Raw genomic sequence first — 20,746 nt, 5'->3', positions numbered from 1 at the left:
AGGCAGCTCCAGAGCAATTCCCGGAGGCATTGCTTCTAGTCGGTAAACAAGCACACACTGAGGACATCTGAGACCATCCGAGGAACTGTCACTGCCCATGGACAACCCCCCCACCCCCCAATGCAGCCGGGACCTCCAGATGCAAGAAGATGCCTACTTTCTACACCACTTACAACACAACTTGGTAGAAGGAGGTCATCAGGAAAAAAAACAAAACAAAACACACACAGAGAAAATGGACATTTTTTTTCCTGCCACAAAAAGCTCAGGCTAAATCAAAACAGGTCTTCTCAAAACTTTGTTTTTCCTAGTCACTAAAAAAGAATCAAAATGTTTCCTTTTGTCCAGGATATTAAATAACCTAGAATTTCTTCAAAGTATAGCTAGTTTTTTCATTAACTCCCTTTCTAAAACTTCAAATACTACAACTTTTAATATTTTAGGGTCATTTTTTTATTCTTCGCTATGACAGAGCAATCACCATGCAATTATTAAAAACAGCTTAGAAAAGCGAAGCTTCTCTGGCAAAATCCATAAATGTAAGGGGACCACAGGTCACTGAAATTGGGAGGAAGTGTACCATAGCTGCCACCTCGGGAATTTTGTTTGTGTGTTTTAACCTAAAGGGACTTGCGTTTTCTCATTATTTATAGCTACTCAGATAACCACAGCATATAAATTCACATTGTAAATGTATTTTCTTTTCCTTTGGGGGAATTTTAGGGGCTAGAACGGACTCAGGTGGGGCCCTTAAGTAAAGTAGCTGTATTTAAATCCTTAGTGTTCCTCCTCCTTGAATGTTTAATCACTGAGAATTAAAATCTGTACAACTCATCTGGACCTTAGCATCCAAGACAAGAAGGATGGAATGGATGCCTTTCTCAGGGACCCCAAAGGTGAAAGCCCAACACAGCCTTAAAGAGGAGTACTCAGGAGGAGGGCTGAAGGGGTTTTCAAAGAAGCCCTGGGAGCCCCAGACAAGTGGAATCCAAATTGTTTCTCATTCCTCTCTCAACCACTTACACAAGGCCACAAAGGACTCCGGGGCAGAAATGAACCAAATAAAACAATGTAGGCTGGCATGTTCTAGCTTCCCTAGACAAGGACCGGCAATCCTACCATCAACAAGACAAAGACAGGATTGCGGGAAGAGGCTTCCACCTCTGCCCTTCCCCCTGCACCAAAGCCCCGCCCTTCTGAAGGGGCCACAACAGCTGAGCTGCAAATGCCCCTCTACATTGGGGTGGGGGGGAGCGGCTTCCTCCTGCTCTGAACCACTGGGTTGTGGGGAGCTGAAATCTCACAAAAGCACTTTTGTGTAGCTTCACTTCCCGTTACTATCACACTGCCAAAACCTACAGCAACAACACAGTGAAAGCGTGTAAAAGCCAACAGACTTGATAGCTAAGCGCAAGCACATGTTGGCCCATTCTGAGCACACCATTTGGAGAGGGTTGTGCCTACCTGGCAGACAAGCCTGAGTCTTCTGCAGAAGCCCGCCCCAGATGCCTCCCCGCCTCTTTCAAAGCCCTAAGAGCCTCTTTCCCAGCTCCTTAGCAAAACCTCCTGGCAGGTCTCTAGGAAAAGGCACAGCTGCCCACCTTCCCCCATTCCCAGCCCCTGCACTAAGCCTCCTCCTCAGCACCCCCCAAGGCACTGCCACCACGTTGAACTGCCCAGCCTAGGAGCTTCAGAACCTGACATATGCCATCCCACCCCCAAGTTCATATCAGTTCAGACTGGCAGTTTATAACCTCTCCTCCATTTCACTCCCCCCCAAAAGAAAAACATTTTTTTTCCACATTCTAGATCATTCCCAATTGGAACTGATTTTTTTAAAAGGGTAGTGCTGACCTTTGCAAAGATCTGGGTAGTTCCACCATGAATTCTTTAGGACAAATGTTCCCTTTCAAAACTGAAGAGGCACGTTAGATTTTTTTTTTTAAATTAAAGAATAAACATGCCTTTTTGCAGCGGTTCCTTTCCAGAGTAAATGGCCTCCGTGCAACGCAAACCTTGGGAAAGGGCATGACAGCCGTTCTGTCCGTCCCAGGTGCAACACCAGGCACTCAGCCACCCAGAAGGGCGTTCCCCCACACTCAGCCACAAACAAAAACGGGTGAGATATAACTTACTCCAGTACCTCCATTAATTCATCCATTCTGGAACCCCCAATTCCCTAACCTATTTCTACCCGATTTAGTGCCTGTTATTGTAACATTAACACAAACAGCATCCTCTCTCCAAAAGGGGGCGGTGGGTGCGATGGTGCGTTTGCAGAGTGAGTACACATTCGGTAGCGTCAGGTCGTCTCTTCCCAGGGCTTTGGGTGCTGCCCAAGGTAAATGTGTGCATGAGTGAACGAGTGTGTGGGTGTGAGTGCTGGTGTGAGTGTGAACGTGCGCTCGCCCTCCACCGTGCGGGCCCGGGGCTAGTGTCCGATGCGCACCCACGCTCGGCGACAGACCCCGGCCGCAGCTGCTCTTCAGCAGGGGGTCCTCGGTGGCGCGGCCGCCCCCTCCCCGGGCCCGCAGGCTACCTGCAGCCGCACGCCTCCACCACCATGTCCTCGTACTGCTTGTAGACCACGTTGTTGGCCGCGTCGATGTAGAGGATGCTGATGGGGCTGAGGCGCGCGGGCACGCAGCAGGAGGCCGGCGCCGCGTCGGGCGCCATGGAATTGAGCAGCGTCTGAATGATGGCGTGGTTGGTGGGCTCAAGGTGCGAGCGCAGCGGGAAGTCGCAAACGCCCTCGCAGTGGTACGCCTCGTAGTCCAGCGGCGCGATGATCCAGTCGTCCCAGCCCAGCTCCTTGAAGTCCACGTGCAGCGGCCTGCGGCTGCAGCGGCTCCGGCCCCTTCGCCCGTGGCCCCGGCCCGCGCCCCCGCCGCTGCCCTGCGCCGCTCGCGCCCCGGCGAGCGCGGTCCGCCGCCGCCTGCGACCGCCGATGACCGCCGTCGGCGGCCCCGTGCCGGGTCCCGGGTCGGGCGGCGGCTCCGCCGCCAGAGCGGCCCCGAGCGCGCGGGCCTGGGCGCGGATCTCCCGGAATAGGCTCCCCTTCCTCTGCGTGCGGGAGGAAACGACGAGCAGAGCGCGCTCTTCCGCCGCCGCGCGGCCCCTGCCCGGTGAGCCAAAACCCAGCAGCCGCAGTGCCAGCGGGCCCCGCGAGGGACCGGCCACTGAGCGCAGCAAGAGGCAGAACGCACGGGTGGCGCGCGGCTCCTGGCGGTGGCGCCGCACGGCGTCTGCCACGTCGAACACCTCCCAGCGCGCTCCGGCCAGGGGCTGGGCGGCCCGCGAGTGCAGCAAGCGGGGCGCTCGGGCGGCGCCCGGGCACGTAGACAGCAGGAGCAGCGGCGGGGGAGTCGCGCCGCCAGGGCCCAGCTCCGGGGACTCGTGGCGCAGCACGCGCAGCTCGGCTCCCACCACCTCGTCGGTGTCGGGAAGGCTGGACACGTCGAACAGGAAGCTTTGGCCGGTCTCGGCGGGCGATTCGTCTGCAGGAGTCGGGCAGAGACAGAGAAAGAGCGCGGTGAGAGCGGAGAGCGGAGTCCGCACTCCCGGCCGCGGGGCCTCCAAACTGCAAAGAGCCCCACTGCCCGGGTTGCGGGAGCGAGCCCGCGGCAGGCGGCGCCCGCCGGCGAGTCCCGGCCCAGCCAGAAAGCTGCCAGCCTGGCCCAGAGTAAAGGGAGCCTTCGCCCTATCGATTATCGGGACCGGGGCTTCGGTTCATCGAGCCAAAGTTCTGCCACCGCGACAACCCACGGGCATTCACTTATCGCCGAGCCCCGGGGCCAGGACCACACCCCTACACCGGATGCCACTACAGTTCCGCTGCCTGACCCAGAGCCACGGGTTTGCGGGGCCTAGGTCGGAAGCCAGACTTTCGGGCGTGTGGCGGGGCGAAGGCCGGGTGAGCGCCTCAGAAGTCCTGAGCCTCTTCCAGGGTCCGCAGGCCAGGCCGAGGTCCCGCGCTGGGCCGGGACTGCTCATTATTGCCCGGCTGAGGCCACGAAGTCTCGGCTGTGCGAAAAGGGAAAATTCGTGTCCCCTGAAAACTTTGCTCCTTGCGCTACCTCTCTTCCCCAGCTCAGCCTGGACATCCCTGCCGGCCACCATCTCCCGTGCAGGCTGGGCCTTGCGTGCGAGTCGTCCAGAGGGGAACGCGTCAGCGGGGCTGCAGACCCTCTGGCGCATCCAGCCTCCCGGCTATGCTGAAGGGGAGCTAAGGCCCAGATAGGGAGGGGCCCCGGCTCGGCCCAAGGTCTCCTAGCGGTGAGCGCTGCTGGTGGCGATGGGAAACTCCTGGCTTAGCTTCTCCCGGCTTTCCGCGACCTCCGCTGGAGGAGGGAAAGCGGCAGAGGAGGGCAAGGAAGCTTCTCCGAAGGGTTGGGGGCAGCCCAGGACTGCCTGCCTTGCTGCACTGAGGGCAGCGGTTCAAGGAGGTCTCGCCTCCAGGACCCACCGATCCTTTGGCATATTCTTTCCCTCCGTTATGCCTGCTCTCTCAGAGTTTGGGGGTTTTATTTCTGGCCATGGGCACTTTTTTTCTTCTGGGGCTCAGGAAAAAAAAAGTTGAAATTCCACCGAGCAGCAGATAAGGAGCTCCCTTTGAAGAGGGTCATATGGTTTCGTTTTGCCCCAAACTCGGAGAGACTGCGCAGACTGCCCCACCGCTGGAGATTTGCTCACCCACCACTGCCCCTGCCGGCCCTCACCTCCTGAGGTCCGAAGTCTGGGCTCTGCCGGTGGCTTCCGGGCGCCTCAGGTAGCCCTTCTCCAAGTTGAACCACAGAGTGGAGAGGGAGGGAGGCCCAAAGTGCTCGCCAAGTGCGGCCTCCTCCCTGCCACTGCTCTCCCCCAGGGCTCCCTGGAACACTTTTCCTGAGCTGCCCCTACAGCATCTCTCTGCTCCAGGGTGCGGCCGCCGCTGGCCCTCCTTCCAGAAGGAGGAAGGAAAGGTGCCCTCAGAGCCTTGCCAGCCAAGCAGAGCTCCACAGGAAAAGATTTAGCTCAGGCTGAGGCTAACAGTAGGCCTAACTCTACCTAAGAAAGAGCAGCTGGTGCCTCTGCAGCTCAGAGTCCTGCACACCCATCTGTCCTCTATCCCGTGGGCCCGCACAGCAGCCTCAGGGCTGGGGCCTTCCCTGGCCCTGTACACCAGGACTCAGGCTTGGTAGGAGTACCCCAGCATCCAGTCCCGGGGGCCTTCAGAGAATGCTTGGGAGTTCCCGCTGCCCCAGAGGACCATCTGGGCCCAGGATGTCCCAGCACCCAAAACAAAGCAGTCTGTGGGTAGGCATCGTGTGTGTGTGTGTGTGTGTGTGTGTGTGTGTGTGTGTGTGTGTGTGTGTGTGTGTCAGAGGAGGTGGGTGATTTGGTTACTGCACCACCTCTACCTGCTTTTCCAGGCTAGGGTGTGGGGTGCGCGCCAGCAGATCCTCCCAGGCTCAGCCTGTCTGCTGCTTCCCTTCCAGCCCTACTCCCCTTTCTTTCCCTCCTGCCTTCCATGCTGGGTCTCTGGCTGGATAGAATTAAGGCCAACATTACTTGCATTTCCGCCTGAAATTAGTTAAATTTTCCCTATCTGTCTGCTTTAATGACTTCAATAGAGATTAATAAAATCCAGATGACACACAGCAACCACCACAGTCATACCCACGTCCTACCTTTGAAGGACCCAGGGCAGAGTAAGGTGGGGTGCCTGCTCCCAGCGAGGCCTGCATTCCGGCAGGGGCTCACTGCCCATCCTCTCCTCCTCCGGTGCCTGGAGTCCTCCACCTCTGGTTGTCCTGGGGCGGCCCAGGCACCCATAGCCACACAGCTCCACCCTGACACAGCCTGCCCAGAGGGGACCTCCGTGTACCTGGTGATGCCACCAGCCTCTCCCGGGGCCATTTACTTCAGCCTGCCTCTTTCCCTCATTCCCCTGAGTTCCCCCCAATTTATGCGGCCCCTAGGAGACTAGAAGCTGCAGAGTTTGCTGCAATGAAACAGCCGCGGCCACCACCATCATCACTGCGCCGTCCCTCTCGGCCCGGGCCCCTTCTTGCTTCCGATCCTGCCTCTCCTCGAGGGGACCCGCCGGCCGGCAGGGCCAGGGCAATCAGGCGGAGGGACGGGCTCAGCCCCGAGAGCTGCCGCGTCTCTCGCCACAGTCCAGCGGGTTCGGGTGCGTGGGCCTCGGCGGAGTTTCTACCACCTGAGGCTGGGGCGTGGGGGGGCCGCGCCCCGAAGGGTCTGGAGCTGGGGCTCGGGCTCTGGCGGTGGCCTCAGCCTAGGAGCGGACAGGACGGACGGGCGCAGAAGAGGCGTGAGTACCTTGGTTCGCCTGGTCTGCGAAGCCGGTGATTGTGTCCGCGCGGCCGTGGCGGCCAGAGCCCGAGGTGGAGGCGGCGGCTGCCCCGGCGGGAGCCCTCCCGGCCAGGTTCCGGTAAAGCGACATCATGAATTGGTGCGGCACCACCGAGCCGTTCCTGAAGCCGGAGCCGGCGGCCCGGCGCGCGGCGCGGGCTCCGGGAGCCGCGGTGGCCGGGGCAGCGGAGACGCCCGCAGCCGGGGCGAGGGTCCGCCCGCCGCCGCCGCCGCCGCCGCCGCCGCCCCCCGGACTCTCGACCGGCCCTGCCCCCGCCGCTCGCAGCACAGCGGCCGCTTCGAGCCCGTCGCGGGGCCGGCAGGCGCTCAGCAGCCAGAGGCACAGCGCGGCGGCCGCGCTCAGGTCCATGGGCTCCGTGGGCCAGGCGGGCGGGCGGCGCGGGCTCCGTGGCTCCGGGAAGTCCCCCGGCGCCTTTTGAACATAGTGTTTAATAATGGGGGAAGTGTGCGCAGCAAGTCGCGGCCCCCCCTACTCTCCCACCCCACCCCCGCCCAACGCCCGGAGCAGCGCCCCCTGCTGAACACTGGAGTGGCAGCACCGCGCCCCCCACTCCGGCCTAACGCGGAGTCCGGGACAGGAGCCTCCTCCTGGCGCCGTAGTGCTTCGCCCCCACTCTCGGCTAGCGAGTGTTGACCCGCCGGTGGCTCCCGCCACAAACCGGGGCCCCGCCCTCCTTCCCCACGGCAGTGCGACCCCCCGCCGCCCACGCCGCGCCCCAGCTAAACGCGCCCTCCGGAGTTAGAGACTCCGAGGCATCGCGTGCACCAGCCCAGCTTCGTCCCCACTCCCCGGCGGAGTAGCAGCACCCGCCCCCTGCCCGCTCCAGTTCTGGGAGTGCCCGAGACGCCAGGGGTGGGGCCGCGGAAGGGCAGGGACCGGCGGGGCCAGGACGCACCGAGAGGCCACCAGGGCGTCCAGAGGCCATAGGGGCGCGCAGGGCTGCCACAAAGGCGCGTTTCTCATCACCGGTTCGAAGGCTGCCCAGCCTGCCACAGCCTCCAAAGACCGGAGCGCGGGGCCGGAGCGGGGGTGGGGACCCGGAGGGAAGAACGGGCTAGTGGCTGGAAGGGCAGGTCGGAAAGACAGATGGACGCGGATCGACAGTCGGAAAGCAAAGGTCTGGGCGGAGAACGTGCGCTTAAGGTGGAGCCAAAACCTCAAAGGAGCGCAGGAATTACGGAGGCAGCCCCGGGTTGATGAGGGGACTCCTGCGCCGGAGCGTCGTTCCGAGTTCATTTGTGCGTCGAAAGTGATGACCTTCCGCCCTCCTTCTAGGGAGGCCGGTCAACGGAAACGGGCTACCTGGTATGTTGGGGCGCCGCCAGAAGCCGGGAGGGCGGGCGGCCGAGAGCCCCAGGGTGGTGCCTCCGTACCGCTCTGGCCGCGGTGATGGGTGATGGGTGGAGGGGACGCCCAGCGGCCACGGCGGCAGCGGCACCCCGGAGCGCCCTGGGTTAGGGTAGGGAGGTGGTTGACCGATACTGATCGGTTCAGCTCCACCGCAGCCCGACATACCCAGTGCGGGAACATCCAGCGGAGGGACGAAGTCCTGGTAGGCAGACAGAGGGCCTGAGCCGGACAGACCCTTGAAGCAGCGCAGATGCGTCCTTTATCCTTTAAAATTTCATTTAGTACTGAACTTGAAATCTAGACGGTCACTTTGAGTGGGTGACCAGCGTCAACACGATGCCATAGGACCCAAAGCCGAGGGAGTCCCGAGTCTCTCCCGGTTGCGCCACACTGACCCTCGGAAGGGGCTCGGCCCAGGGTGTTCCCCGGGCGGATTCCAGCCCAGGCTCGGTGTTCCCCTGCACCACTGCCTGGTCCGGAGCGAACTCCTCAGTCATCGCCATGCGGGCCACCTCAGAGACGCCATGGCCTTCATCTGGGCACTTTGGTCCACCTATCACCATCGAGGTCGTGTTGGGGCAGGAGTGGTCTGGCCAGGGGCCACTCCTCCCGCACTCCAGGCCCATCCGGTGGGCAGAGGAGAAAGAGCTGAGATTATTGTGGGAAGGTGTGGTTGGGAACGGCAGTGCGGGGCTGCCACAACAAGGGCTGCATTAACCCACCCTGCTTTGGGGACTGAGGATGGAGTGCCAGCGACAAGGCCTTAGCCCCAGGTCTCCCTCTCTGGGTAGTGCTGGTACAAAGGGCCCTGCAGAAACCTCCAGAGCATGCCCCTAGAGACCCCAGCCAGGGGTCTCCGCCATTGCCAGTGCTGGGGCCCTGCTGTCTTTCTCAGCTCCTTCACCCTACAGCCACAGGGGAACAGTCTCAACTGATTATGATTTGCACAAACACCCTGGAACCCTGGGCTGAAGTCAGTAGTGCAAGTTCTAGTCCTGGCTTTGACCTCGTAATAGCAAGGAGAGAATGGAAAGGTGCTGGCACAGACGTGGTATAGCCTGTGCCAAATAAACATGTGTGGATTATGTGTGATTCCCTTGCCCTGTGGCAGTCCTTGGGCTTAGGAATTAGTACTGGGTTGGAATCCCTGCATTGCTGCTGCCCCAGTGGGAGCAGGCCACTTAGCTTCTTTGAGACCAAATTCCGTCATCTGTACAATGGGAGGATTCTCACCTCGGGGAGTTGATGTGTGTCCAGGATAACAGGCTGGCACGGACGAGGCTCAGTAGCCTTGCCCCCGACCCGCCCTGCACCTGGTCTGTTCTGGGGCCCAAGGGTGATGATGGCCCCAGAGAGGAGCAGCTTGTAGGCACCAGAAAGGCTCTGGAAAAGACTGCCTGCCCGCTGTCTTTGCTTGAACCAGGACTTAACCACTCTTACCTGTGTTTCTTGTCTGTAAAGTGAGGTCATCATTCATTCCTTCGTCATTTATCCATCCCCCAATTCATTCTTTCTTTCCAGTAAATACTCACTGCCAGTAGCCTTCTCTGTGTTGCCGGTCCAGCGATGCACAGGTCGGATGCATGGGAAACCAGGGCTGGGGGGCTTTCCAGTCAGCAGCAGAGGACACCCTAGAGCTGAGCCCAGAGAGGAGCGGGGCACAGGGCCGCCTGGGCCCCGTCTGGCTCCCTGTCCTTCCCCTGAAATCGTGACAGTAACCCTTTGTTCTCTGAATGCTGGGCACCGTGCCATCTGCTCAGCCTGCCTCATGTCACTTCTTTGCCACCGCTGCTGTCTCCCATGAGGTAGGGATGGTTATTCCCGTTTCGTAGACAAAGACGGTAGAGCTACAGAGAAATTAAGCGCCTTGCGCAGGGTCACCTGCTAAGTGGCAGAGCCTGGAGTTGCCAGCTGTTTTTGCCCAACCCTTGGCTGCCCATGGGGGAGGCAGGCATGGGAAGGACTTGGTCTGTAATACCCTCCCCAACCCCGGTGAACAGGCAGAGGGCCCTGCCTTTCCTCTCTAGCTCCCTGGAAAATTCTTGGCAGAGAATAAACTCTCTGGTCCGGTGCAGGTGAAGACCATGACAGTGTCTCCCTGCCACTGCTGCTGGCTAGGAGCTGACGACATCTGCTGTGGAACACATCCTGTCCTCCCGGCTTCAGGGCCACAGAGCTCAGAGCAGGGCGGGCTCGCAGGAGCATGTGCTCCAACTGCTAAGTTTCCATGATGTGACCTGATGGCCTAGCGGGTCAGGCCCACACACACGGGGCCTGACCTGATCCCTGTCTCTGGATGTCTTGGGGCCCAGGACTAAGTATCTGTCTGCAGTGAAGACGGTGCCCTCCCACAGGAGAGAGAAATGTGAGACCAGCAGTTTCTAGTCCTCCATCCCTGACTCTCCATCCCTGTGAAGCTGAGCAGGTGGCCCTCGGTGGGCGCACAATGCCAGGCTGGACCAGGCATGCTTGGGGCCTCCTCTTGGGGGATGGGGGAGCCTTCGGGGGGGTGGGCCGGGCAAGAGGGAGCTTGCACTCCCGGCCTGAAGACTCAGAAGTCGTGTTCTTCATGATGCTTTCGAAGGGAGTTTCCTCTGTTCTCTGTGTTGCCCCAGAAGTCACTGGGAAGCTGTGGATGAGGCCCTGAGGCCAGTGCAGGAAGTTCCAAGAGGGCTGCAGAAAACTTCTCACTTCCGCTCATCAGTCTAGTGACCGCTCCCTGACCCCCCAAAATCCAGACTCCAGCTGTCTTCCCTTCAGAGAGAGGAGGTGAGACTGGCTGCAAGGGGGGAAGAGGGTTAAAAGCAGCCTGGTGGTTGGGGTGGGTGTTCACTGACTGGGGTGGGCAGAAAGGATCCCCACATTCTCACCTCCAGACCCGGCCCGTGGAGAGCGCTTTGCTGGTCCTCTGTTCCTTGCAGAAGCTGTGTGCTTTCTCAGAGCACCAGGACTCTGGTTCAGGTCACAGAATCCCAGAACCCAAAGGAACATTTTGAGTTATTTGGGCCAATGTTCCGCACCATACCTGAGTGATGACAAATTGTGCACCTGTAGAGATGAGAAGCCCCCTATCCCACGCACCCTTCTGAGAGTTCTGAGTGTGAGCAAGTTCTCCACACTGCACCTGTGATGGCCACGACAGCTCTCAAAGGGAGGTCACATGTCATCCGGAGCACCAGCCTGGCACGCTGGATCGATGCCCTTTAGGAAGTTACATTTGACCCTTGAACAAGGCAGGGGTTAGGTGTCATCCCCCTGCCCCTGCGCAGTCAAAAATCTGAATTTGTTTTCTCACTCCCTCACAACTTAACTATGAATAGCATCCCACGGACCAGGAGCCTCGCTGATAACATAAACCGTCAATTTTGGTTATCACACACGTTTTGTATATTACATGTATTATGTACTGTATTCTAACAATAAACCAGAAAAAAGCAAATGTCATTGAGAAAATCATAAGGAAGAGAAAACACATTTACAGTACTGTCCTGTGTTTATTGAAATAAATGCAGATACAGGTGGACCCATGCAGTTCAAACCCTTGTGGCTCAAGGGTCAGCAGCTGTCCTGGATTCCGCCAGCTAGAGCCTCCTCATAGTGACCTTCAAGCACCAGGAATTGCACTGGCCCCAGCTGCAGCCTGCTCAGCCTTGAACAAGGTCTCCTGCCACACCAGACACCGGGCCTCCCGGTCTGATGATAGGAGCACCGGAGGTCCCTCAAAGGTGGCCTGCTCCTCGGCTTCTGCTGTCCACAGAGAAGCCAAGTCTCTGGGAAAGGAAGCGATCAGCGCTCTGTTCTTTGGCCTTGAACCGTCCAGGATGGCGGGTCCCTTCTGTGATCCTGTGCCTTTGCTGTCCATGCAGCTCAGCTGGTCTCATCCCACCTGTGCCTCAGGCGCCCTGTAGATGAGGCAGATGAGGGCTCAGCCTCTGCCCTGTCCACCAGGCAAGCCAAGCATTATTCTGGAAGGGTTCTGGGTCCCTGCAGCCAAGCAGTATTTTGGAAGATAAAAGAGATGCCCCCTGACTGTGACTGGTCGAAGCTCCTGAGAGTCTAGAGACCAGAATCCAAATCCAGCCCCTAACCTGGGGCTGCATGTCCCTCAGCCCTTCCTGGCAAATGCACAGTGAGGTTGACAATCAAATGGCCACCGTGGGCCCAGCTGTGAGAGGTGGAGAGCCTGTGAGGGTGGGGCCCACTGCCGGGGACCCAGCCAAGAGCCTTCCTCAGTCTGGACCCACCATGGCCCCCGGCCTTTGCAACACAAAGCTGGAGAGAGGGTTAGTGGTGAGGAGGCAGGGCCCCGGGTGAGCCTGGGGTTCTGCCCCTGAAGACAGTCTCCCTGGAAGGGTGTGAAGGGAAGATGGTGACCAAGGCCCACAGAGGGAGGGAGCCAGCTACCATTGCATCCGGGGCTTCTGGTCTCTGCAGCAGTCCTCTCCCCCGGAAAGACCTGGGCGGAGGCTGCTTGGGTGTGGGAAGATTGCGGCAGGGCTCTGGCTCAGCCCCATGTCTGATGTCCCGGGCTTCGGGCGGCATCAGGCTCCCAGGAATTTGCCATGCTCAACCCAGGGCTGCCTCTCCCCAGGCTCCCAGGCAATGGCTCTGGCATCCACACCGGGTCGGCTGCAGCCTGGCCTTGGGACCACCTGCTCAACCCACACCCTGGGCCCTGGGCTGCTGAGTGGGGGAGGAGAGGGGACAGAGAAGAAAGGAGTGGGTGGCTTCTTTTCCTGGAAGTTCCACAGGGGATCTCTCAGAGCCCTTCCTTCCCCTTGGGACAAGTGGTGAAGGGCTGGTGGACACCGCCATCTGCTGGTCACTCATTATAACAGCATCACAGTGTGACCGAACTCCCCGCTCCCCTCACATTTACAAAGACCAGGACCGCCCTGCCGGTCTGGGGGAAGACTCTGGAGCCCCTGCCGAGGGACTACAGGCCTCCACTGAGGTCAGGAAAGAAACTACAGTATGGGGTCATGATAAAGACCTGGCTTCCAAACCACCTTTGCAGGGCACTAGCTTTGTGACCTTGGTTCAGTTAATAAACCTGCAGTCCTCTGTCTCCTCATCTTTAAACGGAGGTAGGGATTCCTACCTGTCAGGGTGTGCCAAGGTGTAAAGGGCATAAAGTAGGTAAAGTCCTTACCACAGTGCCTGGCTCAATAAATGATGGCTTTTACTGTTTTCTGGGCCAGTCTCAGTTTAGCCAGTTGGAAGGCTAATTTATTAACCTGTACATCCAGTATCCTCTATCCGGCCACTGTCTTTGAGATATTTCCCTTCTGTCAGCTTGTTATCTTGTGAATATCAGTAGTCTGAATGTTCTGGAGATTTTCTCGGAGACCTTTGTAGACACATAAGATTTTTTAAAAAAGCCCCTTTTGGAATAAAAAACAGGTACTTAGAATATCCAATGATTTGGAATGCCTGGTCCTTTGATCTTGGTCAAATAGGAACCCAGGATTTCTGTTGTAGACACACAATGAATAGGGGACCACACTGTCTTCGTCTGGGAAGACGGGGGCTGGCATGGGTGAGGAGCAGATTGGAGGGGCCAGTTGTGTCCCCCAATCTGGGATGTGAAGCCTTGCAGCCGCCTCCAAGGATGAAGACACTGGGGCCAAAACGTGTCATGGTTCCCACAGCAGAGTGTCCAGTGGGAGCATCCTGGGGCTGACCTGGGGACCCAGTGTCATCAGGTTGGATGGCCTCTCTCGGGTCTTCTGGCCCCACGAGGCAAAGGCATCTGTGAGATCCGTCTGCGAGAGACAGTCTCTGAGGCTGCCCTGAAGAGGAAGAAGCTGGTTATGAAACTGGGAACTTGGCCCTAGGCCATGGCCACCCCCGCGTGCTCCCTGCTTACCTAGGTAGCTGATCCACCTCTAAGTAATACCTTAATTTAGGGCAACACCCCAGCTGGGTTCTGTCCTCCCAGACTTCCTTCCTGGGTTCGATAAAGAGTTGGAAGACTCTAATTAAAATGCTTATCCTCATTGCTGGGGACACAAACCTGAGAGACTTCGGAAAACATTGGGTGACAGAATCAAAATCCCAAAAGCCACCAGCAAAATCATGGCAAATTAAAAGAACAGCGAGACGTCATTTTTTCTTTACTTCTCAGGTTAGTAAAACCACAGAAGATAAAACCCGTTATTGGTGAGCAGTGGACAAGCGGGCATTCTGTAGATCCTTGGCAGGAACGTAAGTTCGTAGATTTTCCAAGAGCAATGTGACAGCATCAACATTTGAAAGAAGGAAATGCTTTGAGTCAGCACTCCCGTAGGAATTTAAGTTGTTATGGGTATACTCACACAAGTAAAGATAAATATACAAGCATTTTTAATATTGAGGAAATCATGAAAACTGGAAATTACCAAAATGGCTTTTAATAGGGTCATAATAAAATAAATTATGATACACCTTCACATGGATTGCTCTTCCCCTGTTATAAGACTGAGTTAGCAGTCGGCGTGTGGCATGGAAAGATGCCTGTAATATATGATACTGAAATGCTAGGTGGAGAGAGTAGAGGAAGGGGAAGGAGCCTCCATCCACACCAAAGGTTCAAGCTGCGTTGATAGATGTGTGTCTGTCCACCTGTCGGTCACTGTCCCACCCAAGCTCTGTACCCCAGCCCTCTTCTCTCCTCAGGGACCTCCCTTACTTCTTTCTCCTCCATCTAAAAACAGAGGCACATTGTTTACATCATAAAACAATAAATCTGCCTCGGAGAGCTTCATTATTAGATATCAGTATAAAGGAATTCCCGCGTAGCACGGATTGCTAAGCTGAACTGACGGATCAAGGCAACAAAATAGGGAGTCCAGATCACAATGTTTGCAAATAATAGTGTTTGTGAGTATTTAGTATACAACATAGTGACAATTCCAGTGGAAGAAAGGACAAATTGTTTAAAAAAACTTACCAATGAATGGTACTGGATACTTAACTAAGTATTTAGGGGAGAAAATGACCCTTGCCTCATGACATAAACCAAAACGAATTCCCAGTGAATCAAAGAATTGGTTGTGGAAAATATATCTGGAGAAAATGTGTGACTATTTATATAGTCTGGGGTAAGGAATACTTCTCTAAGTATCATTTCATTGTAAAAACCACCAAGGGTGGGAACTACATAAAAAACTTAAAAACTACAAAACCTGCATGTGAAAAATTTAAAAAACAGAATTGACCTTAGGAAAATTATCCAACTCGACATCACCAATCATGAGAGACACTGGCAATCACGTGTCCCGCCTAATCACCTGCAGGGAACCCTGAGAAATCACTAGACAAACACCAGCCAAGGAGCAGCCTGCACAATTGGTGTGGACGCCCCACAGATGTCAGCGTCAGGGAAGACGGAAAAGCCTGGGCACCATAGAACGAAGGAGACTAAATGCACACGACAGTTGAATACGGTGCATGACCCTCAACTCGATTCTTGCTTAAGAGGAGGACAGGCGAGCCATTGTGAAGAAAAGCCATCATTGGGACAGGTGGGCACACTGGGATATGATCGTATGTTAGGTAAGAGTAATGCGTCCGTGTCACATTTCCCGAGTAGGACCACTGCACTGCGGTTATGCGGGACAAGGCCCCGCGCTGTGCTTCTAAGAAAGCGCACACTCCAGTGCTGAGAGTGAAGTGTCATGGCGTCTGCGAGGAACGCTTCAGTGTTTCAGGAAAAATGCAGAGAGAGAAAGGGAAGGCAAATGGCAGCGTTCACCACTGTGCAGTTACTCTGCTAGGGCAGCCCCACACCCCTCTCTCTTTCCGGGGCTGAAGGACTGACCCCCTCGCTGCTGCTGGGAGGGTTGAGTCTCTGCTCCCTGGGACTTGTGGTGACTGAAGAGAGTGAGCTGCCTCACCAAGGTCAGACCCCTCCTGGGGGGGCCCACAACCAACAGCTGGTCTAGTGAGTGTGAGGGGATCAAGTCCTGCCTCCTCCTCTCAACTCAGGAGGACCTGCCCCGGGTTGTGCCTCTGCTGTAACCTTAGCACTCGGCCCCCCTTTGTCCAGCCCTGCTCCCCTGGTCATCTGCGGGTTCCATCTCGGAAACCCAGCGTGGGCCTTGACGAAGGGTGTACATGTGGCGTATGAACCGGTCCACTTCTCTGTGAATCTGAAACCTTCTCAAAATAAAAACTTACGGGGAACAATAAGTTAAAGACAAACGGGATAATAGGTATCAGAAAAGGTTAGGATCTTTCATATATAATGCATTCTTACAAATCAGTAAGAAAAAGACCAACGGCCCAATTTTTAACACACGCAAAGGAAATAAACAGGAGTGTTAGAAAGAAACATTCTGAGACCGAGAAGCCGGCGGAAACATGTTTAACCTCACTGGAATCGAATACATGTCCTTCTAAAACAAGAAATATCACTTTGCCCTTAACAAATTTGAGAGGATTTAAGGAAACGAACCCAGGGCTGGCGTGGGTTTGGGGAGGAGCTCTGTGCCCAGCCTCCTGGGAAAGGTCTGGTGGCCGATATCAAAGCCACTGAAAGCTTTGTGTCCCTGTGTGTGCGCCCAAGTTCTCCAGACTTGGGCAGCCCCTTTCCTTTAGCATCCAAACAGAAAGGCTGGATTTGCCGTGCCCCAGGCGGGGGGGGGGGGGGGGGGGGGGGGTCCTGGAGGAGCATCACAGAGCAGAACAGGGTCAAGGCAGCCCCGGGACGCCACCTTCCCAGCAGCGCCCTTCTCCAGCTGGCTGGGGTACGCACCTCACCTGCCTCTCCCGGAGCTCACGAGCTGCCAACAGACAACTCCTCCCAAGTGTCCATTACTTTTTAACACAAAAAGATGAAGCTCTTGGTCTTCCTGCTCTTCTCCCCATCTCCTGAGACCTTCGTTTACTCAACAAAGGACACAGAGACTCACCAAAGTGTTTTTTGACACATTAGCACTTTGCTCCCAAACGGCCTCCTGGTGTATCTGGCTCAAACAGCCAGCTAGCCTTGAAAAGACCACCCAGTCATCTCCTGCCCCACACCCCACCTTTCCATCATATACCCATACCTTAAGGACTGGACAAGTAAGTTATTGTATGTCGGTACATGGCATCCTAAGTAAAGATTTAAAATGATGGTTTGGGTATCATATGATCTCACTGATATGAGGAATTCTTAATCTCAGGAAACAAACTGAGGGTTGCTGGAGCGGTGGGGGGTGGGAGGGATGGGGTGGCTGGGTGATAGACATTGGGGAGGGTACGTGCTATGGTGAGCGCTGTGAATTGTGCAAGACTGTTGAATCACAGATCTGTAGCTCTGAAACAAATAACGCAATATATGTTAAGAAAAAAAAGAAGAAGATAGCAGGAGGGGAAGAATGAAGGGGAGTAAGTCAAAGGGGGAGACGACCCATGAGAGACATTGGACTCTGGAAAACAAACTGAGGGTTCTAGAGGGGAGGGGGGTGGGGGGATGGGTTAGCCTGATGATGGGTGTTAAAGAGGGCACGTTCTGCGTGGAGCACTGGGTGTTATGCACAAACAATGAATCATGGAACACTACATCACAAACTAATGATGTAATGTATGGTGATTAACATAACAATAAAAAAAGAAAAAATAAAATGATGGTTTGGGAGGGAGATAATTTAACATGGAAGAATGTTTACAGGGTGACAAATGATAAAGCAAGTTACAAAATAGTACATCCAGTAAGATTTTGTATTGTTTAAAGAGATATATATAGAGAAAGAGAATAAAATGTCAAGAGAGAAGGAGCAACAAAATGTTCATAGTTGTTATGTCTGATATAGAATGAATGGTGAATTTTATGTCATTTTTGCACTATCCATATTTTCTGTATTTATTCTGCAATGAGGATGAATTAGATCTATACAACAGTTCTAAAAGACCCCCTGCTTGCCTCCTCTGCTTCAGAATCACGCTTCTGGCGAAGGGTGCCTCACTCACTACCCCACCTTGTCATTTCCATCCTGAGGCCCACCTTGACTCTGGCCTCAGCTTCCTAGAAGAGTACTGTTCATCACACCCCAGTCCCCGTCCTGAAATACTCTTTCCTTTGTTCATTCTGTGAGTCCACTCACTTCTCCTTTGGAATAAATGTAAACTCTTGGGCGTGGCACACAAGGCCCCCCAAGGGCAGGCCCCACATGGTGTCTGCTGCCTCCTGACCTAGCCACCCCTGGGCACACCCTCCTCCCCAGCCCCAAGGACACTGTGCTCTCTGGAGGCACGTTGGCTTTGCACGGCTAGCCAGGACACACTTTATGTCTTCTCTCTCTCCTCCTCCTCCTCCTCCTCCTCAAGCACCCCTACCCCCTACTGAACAGTTTCTAGTTCCGGCCTTACGGAAGTGCTTTACAGCTATACCAATAAGAAGCCATTGCAGAAAACCCCCACTTAGAGTGGTCTAAGCACTTGTGCAAGGAGAAGTCTTGACACATCTCAAGAAAGAGTCTAGGGGCGCCTGGGTGGCTCAGTCGTTAAGCGTCTGCTTTCGGCTCAGGTCATGATCCCAGGGTGCTGGGCTTGAGCCCCACATCGGGCTCCCTGCTCCATGGGAAGCTTGCTTCGCCCTCTCCCCACTCCCCCTGCTTGTGTTCCCTTTCTTGCTGTGTCTGTCTGTCAAATAAATAAATAAAATCTTAAAAAAAAAAAAGAGTCTAGGGCTTGTATGATAGTTCATGAGCCATCAGGTCCCCACCTTCAATGGGTAAGTCCCAAATTCATGCTTGTGCTTCACAGCCACAAGACGGTTGCTGCCTCTCCAGCAACACATCTCCTTTCCAGGCAGAAGACAAGGAAGAAACAAAGAGTTTTCTCCTAGCAAGGTAAATCATCCTTAGGAATTTCTATATATGTGGCCAGAATTGTCACATGCGCCCTCCTCAATGCAAAGAGGGCTGGGGGTATGAGAGTTTCACCTTTCCAGCCTCCATGGCAGTAAAAGTTGAAGAGGAAGGGTACTGTGAATGGCTTCGGGGTCGCTAATCTGCAGGGCTTACCGTACATTTCCTCTCATCCCAGTCATATTTAGTCTCAAGCAGAGCTGTGAATTAAAGGTTTCCATTATGTGTGTTACACCAGTAAGAAAACCCAAAGCTCAGAGACAACATTCACATTTTTCCATGACCCAGGTCTGGAACCACCTCCTCCCGGAAGAGTTCCTTGTATGGCCCAACCCCAGGCGGAGTTAGTTGTTTGTCTTTCCCTGTGCATCTTGGGCCTGCATCCGTGTTGACATCTCCAACTGTTCCTGAGTGATGTATGAGCCCCCCAAGGGTCTTCTGCATCCTCAAAACCTGGCAGGGTCGCAGGCCCAGAGCTGTGGTTGGGAGCGTTTGCTGAGTAACCGGGGAGGTGGTGGTCCGGCTCCACTTGGGATGCCTAGACCCCTACAGTGCTGAAGCATCACTTTAGAGGACAGAGAAAAATCAGCAGATCCCCAGAAGACCCACCCCACCAGAAACAAGGGCAGTGTTAGTACCTGATGTGGCCAGAGCTCAGATGAGACTCCCCATGGGCTGCGGATTGCACTGCCCCTGGGGCCCAGGGACTTCCCTGGGGTACGGGGAAACTGATGCCTGCAGCATTCCTCCAGGGCAGTGCGAAGGGAAATTAGAAGATCCTCTGCAATGTGGTTTGCATTATTGCCGCTTCAGCCATGGAAGGGGCTCCCTGAGTCAGGCAGGAAGCAGAAAATATCAGATTTAGATCCCGCATTCCGTGCATTGTATACAATTATCCACTGGAGCCACATAGGGGCAAGCAGGACCCACAGACACAGAAAGTGGGACTGCTCTCAGGGACCGGGTCACTCTGTTCTGGGGAGCCAGTCATGTTCTTGGCAGGCACCAGGAGCCCCAAGTGCCCCAGGGCTGTGCTCAGGAACCCTGGGGCCAGGGGTGAGTTTCACTTCCCTGCAAGCCACGGGTGACAGGCAAGCTACCAGTTGCAGCAACAAGGGGGAGTCCCCTCAACCCCCCACCTGTGCTCAGGGTGTAAGTGCTTCCCTAGATCTTCCTGGACTGTCTCCTTGACCAAACTTCAGGCTCCTCTGATCCCTCTTCTCCAATCGGCCTTGACCTTGACCCCACTCTCCCCCTGCCACCTGCATGGATGGCCCAGTCTTAGCAAGAATCCTGTTGAGTCAGCTAAGAGACAATTGCCTCCCACCATCCCACCACCCCACCCCACCCCAGAGGGAATCTGATCACCCTCCACATCTGCACCTTTGAAGTCTAAGCTCTGGCCTGCCTTCAGCAAGAATCCTGCTAGGTGGGCTGAGCAGGAACCCCCTCCCCTTGCTGTCTCCTCCAGACCCTTGGGCATCGATCCCCACGGGACCTTGCTCTACGGAGCTGAGCCTGATCCCCCTGCTGTGATAGTCCAGAGCCCACTGAAGTAGTCTCAGGAAGTCTTCGCTGGGGTTTTAACAAGAGTCAAAACAATTATCTCTTTAGCAGGGGAGAGGAAAGAAGCTTTGAGAAGCTTTTGTTGAGAAGGCCCTGTTGGCCTCTTTCAGGAGAGCCACTGGAAGGCCTCTGGAGTCGTCAGGGGCTGCTTCTTGGGACAACGCCCCACCCGCGGGTCTAACTGATCTTGTTTGCTGGGTTATAGGTTACCTCATCTGACCCTCCTCTAAGCACCCCCGGGGCCATGACCACTGGCTGCCTTGTTTCCCAACACTCTCCCCAAGGCAGCAGAGCCCAGTAATTTACCGTGTGAACCGGGACACTCTGGGCACTCTCCTAAGTGACCCGGGCGCTGTCGCCACCAGGACAAGTGGCGCAGCCCAGGCCTTGAGGTTACCAACAAGCCTCCTGCGCTTATCCTCGCGTGCCTCCAGGCCGCCGCGTTGGCTCAGGACCCTGGTCCGGGCACGGGGGGTGCGGGTGGGGGGACAGGGGGCGTGGCCTAGCTGGACACGGGCCTCCGGCAGCGCCGAGCCGGCGCAGGGCAGTCGGTGCGCGGTCACTGCTCAAAGTTCCAGAAAGGCCGGAAATTCACGGCGGCCGCTGGCGGAGCTCGGTG

The 20,746-nt window shown here is 55.9% G+C and overlaps 1 protein-coding gene and 1 long non-coding RNA gene across 3 annotated transcripts; both read right to left on the bottom strand.

Annotated features, from left to right (window-relative positions):
• Window positions 1–2,476: 2,476 nt before the first annotated feature.
• GDF7 (growth differentiation factor 7) lies at window positions 2,477–6,724 on the bottom strand. The gene is made up of 2 exons (XM_027624011.2): window positions 6,322–6,724; window positions 2,477–3,497 (listed from the first exon to the last, which is right to left on the bottom strand). The coding sequence occupies exons 1-2, from the start codon at window positions 6,722–6,724 to the stop codon at window positions 2,536–2,538; spliced, it is 1,365 nt and encodes a 454-aa protein (XP_027479812.1). The 3' UTR covers window positions 2,477–2,535.
• A 4,500-nt stretch (window positions 6,725–11,224) lies between these two features.
• LOC113937522 lies at window positions 11,225–20,571 on the bottom strand. 2 transcript variants are annotated; one of them, XR_003524637.1, is made up of 6 exons: window positions 20,434–20,571; window positions 19,200–19,390; window positions 13,596–13,676; window positions 13,411–13,518; window positions 12,879–13,076; window positions 11,225–11,628 (listed from the first exon to the last, which is right to left on the bottom strand). It is a non-coding gene; the product is annotated as an uncharacterized LOC113937522 (long non-coding RNA). The 2 variants fall into 2 exon arrangements; XR_003524636.2 differs by having other exon boundaries at window positions 12,879–13,518.
• Window positions 20,572–20,746: the final 175 nt, after the last annotated feature.

Source organism: Zalophus californianus, chromosome 8 (assembly GCF_009762305.2).
Source record: "Zalophus californianus isolate mZalCal1 chromosome 8, mZalCal1.pri.v2, whole genome shotgun sequence".
Classification (NCBI taxonomy): domain Eukaryota; kingdom Metazoa; phylum Chordata; class Mammalia; order Carnivora; family Otariidae; genus Zalophus; species Zalophus californianus.
This window is presented reverse-complemented; position numbering and strand designations above follow the sequence as displayed.

Excerpts from the sequence above, each read along its gene's own strand:
- GDF7 (XM_027624011.2), bottom strand. The coding sequence starts at position 6,724 with ATGGACCTGAGCGCGGCCGCCGCGCTGTGCCTCTGGCTGCTGAGCGCC. Across the intron at positions 3,498-6,321 it reads CGCAGACCAGGCGAACCAAG|ACGAATCGCCCGCCGAGACC; the intron begins GTACTCACGCCT and ends CGACTCCTGCAG.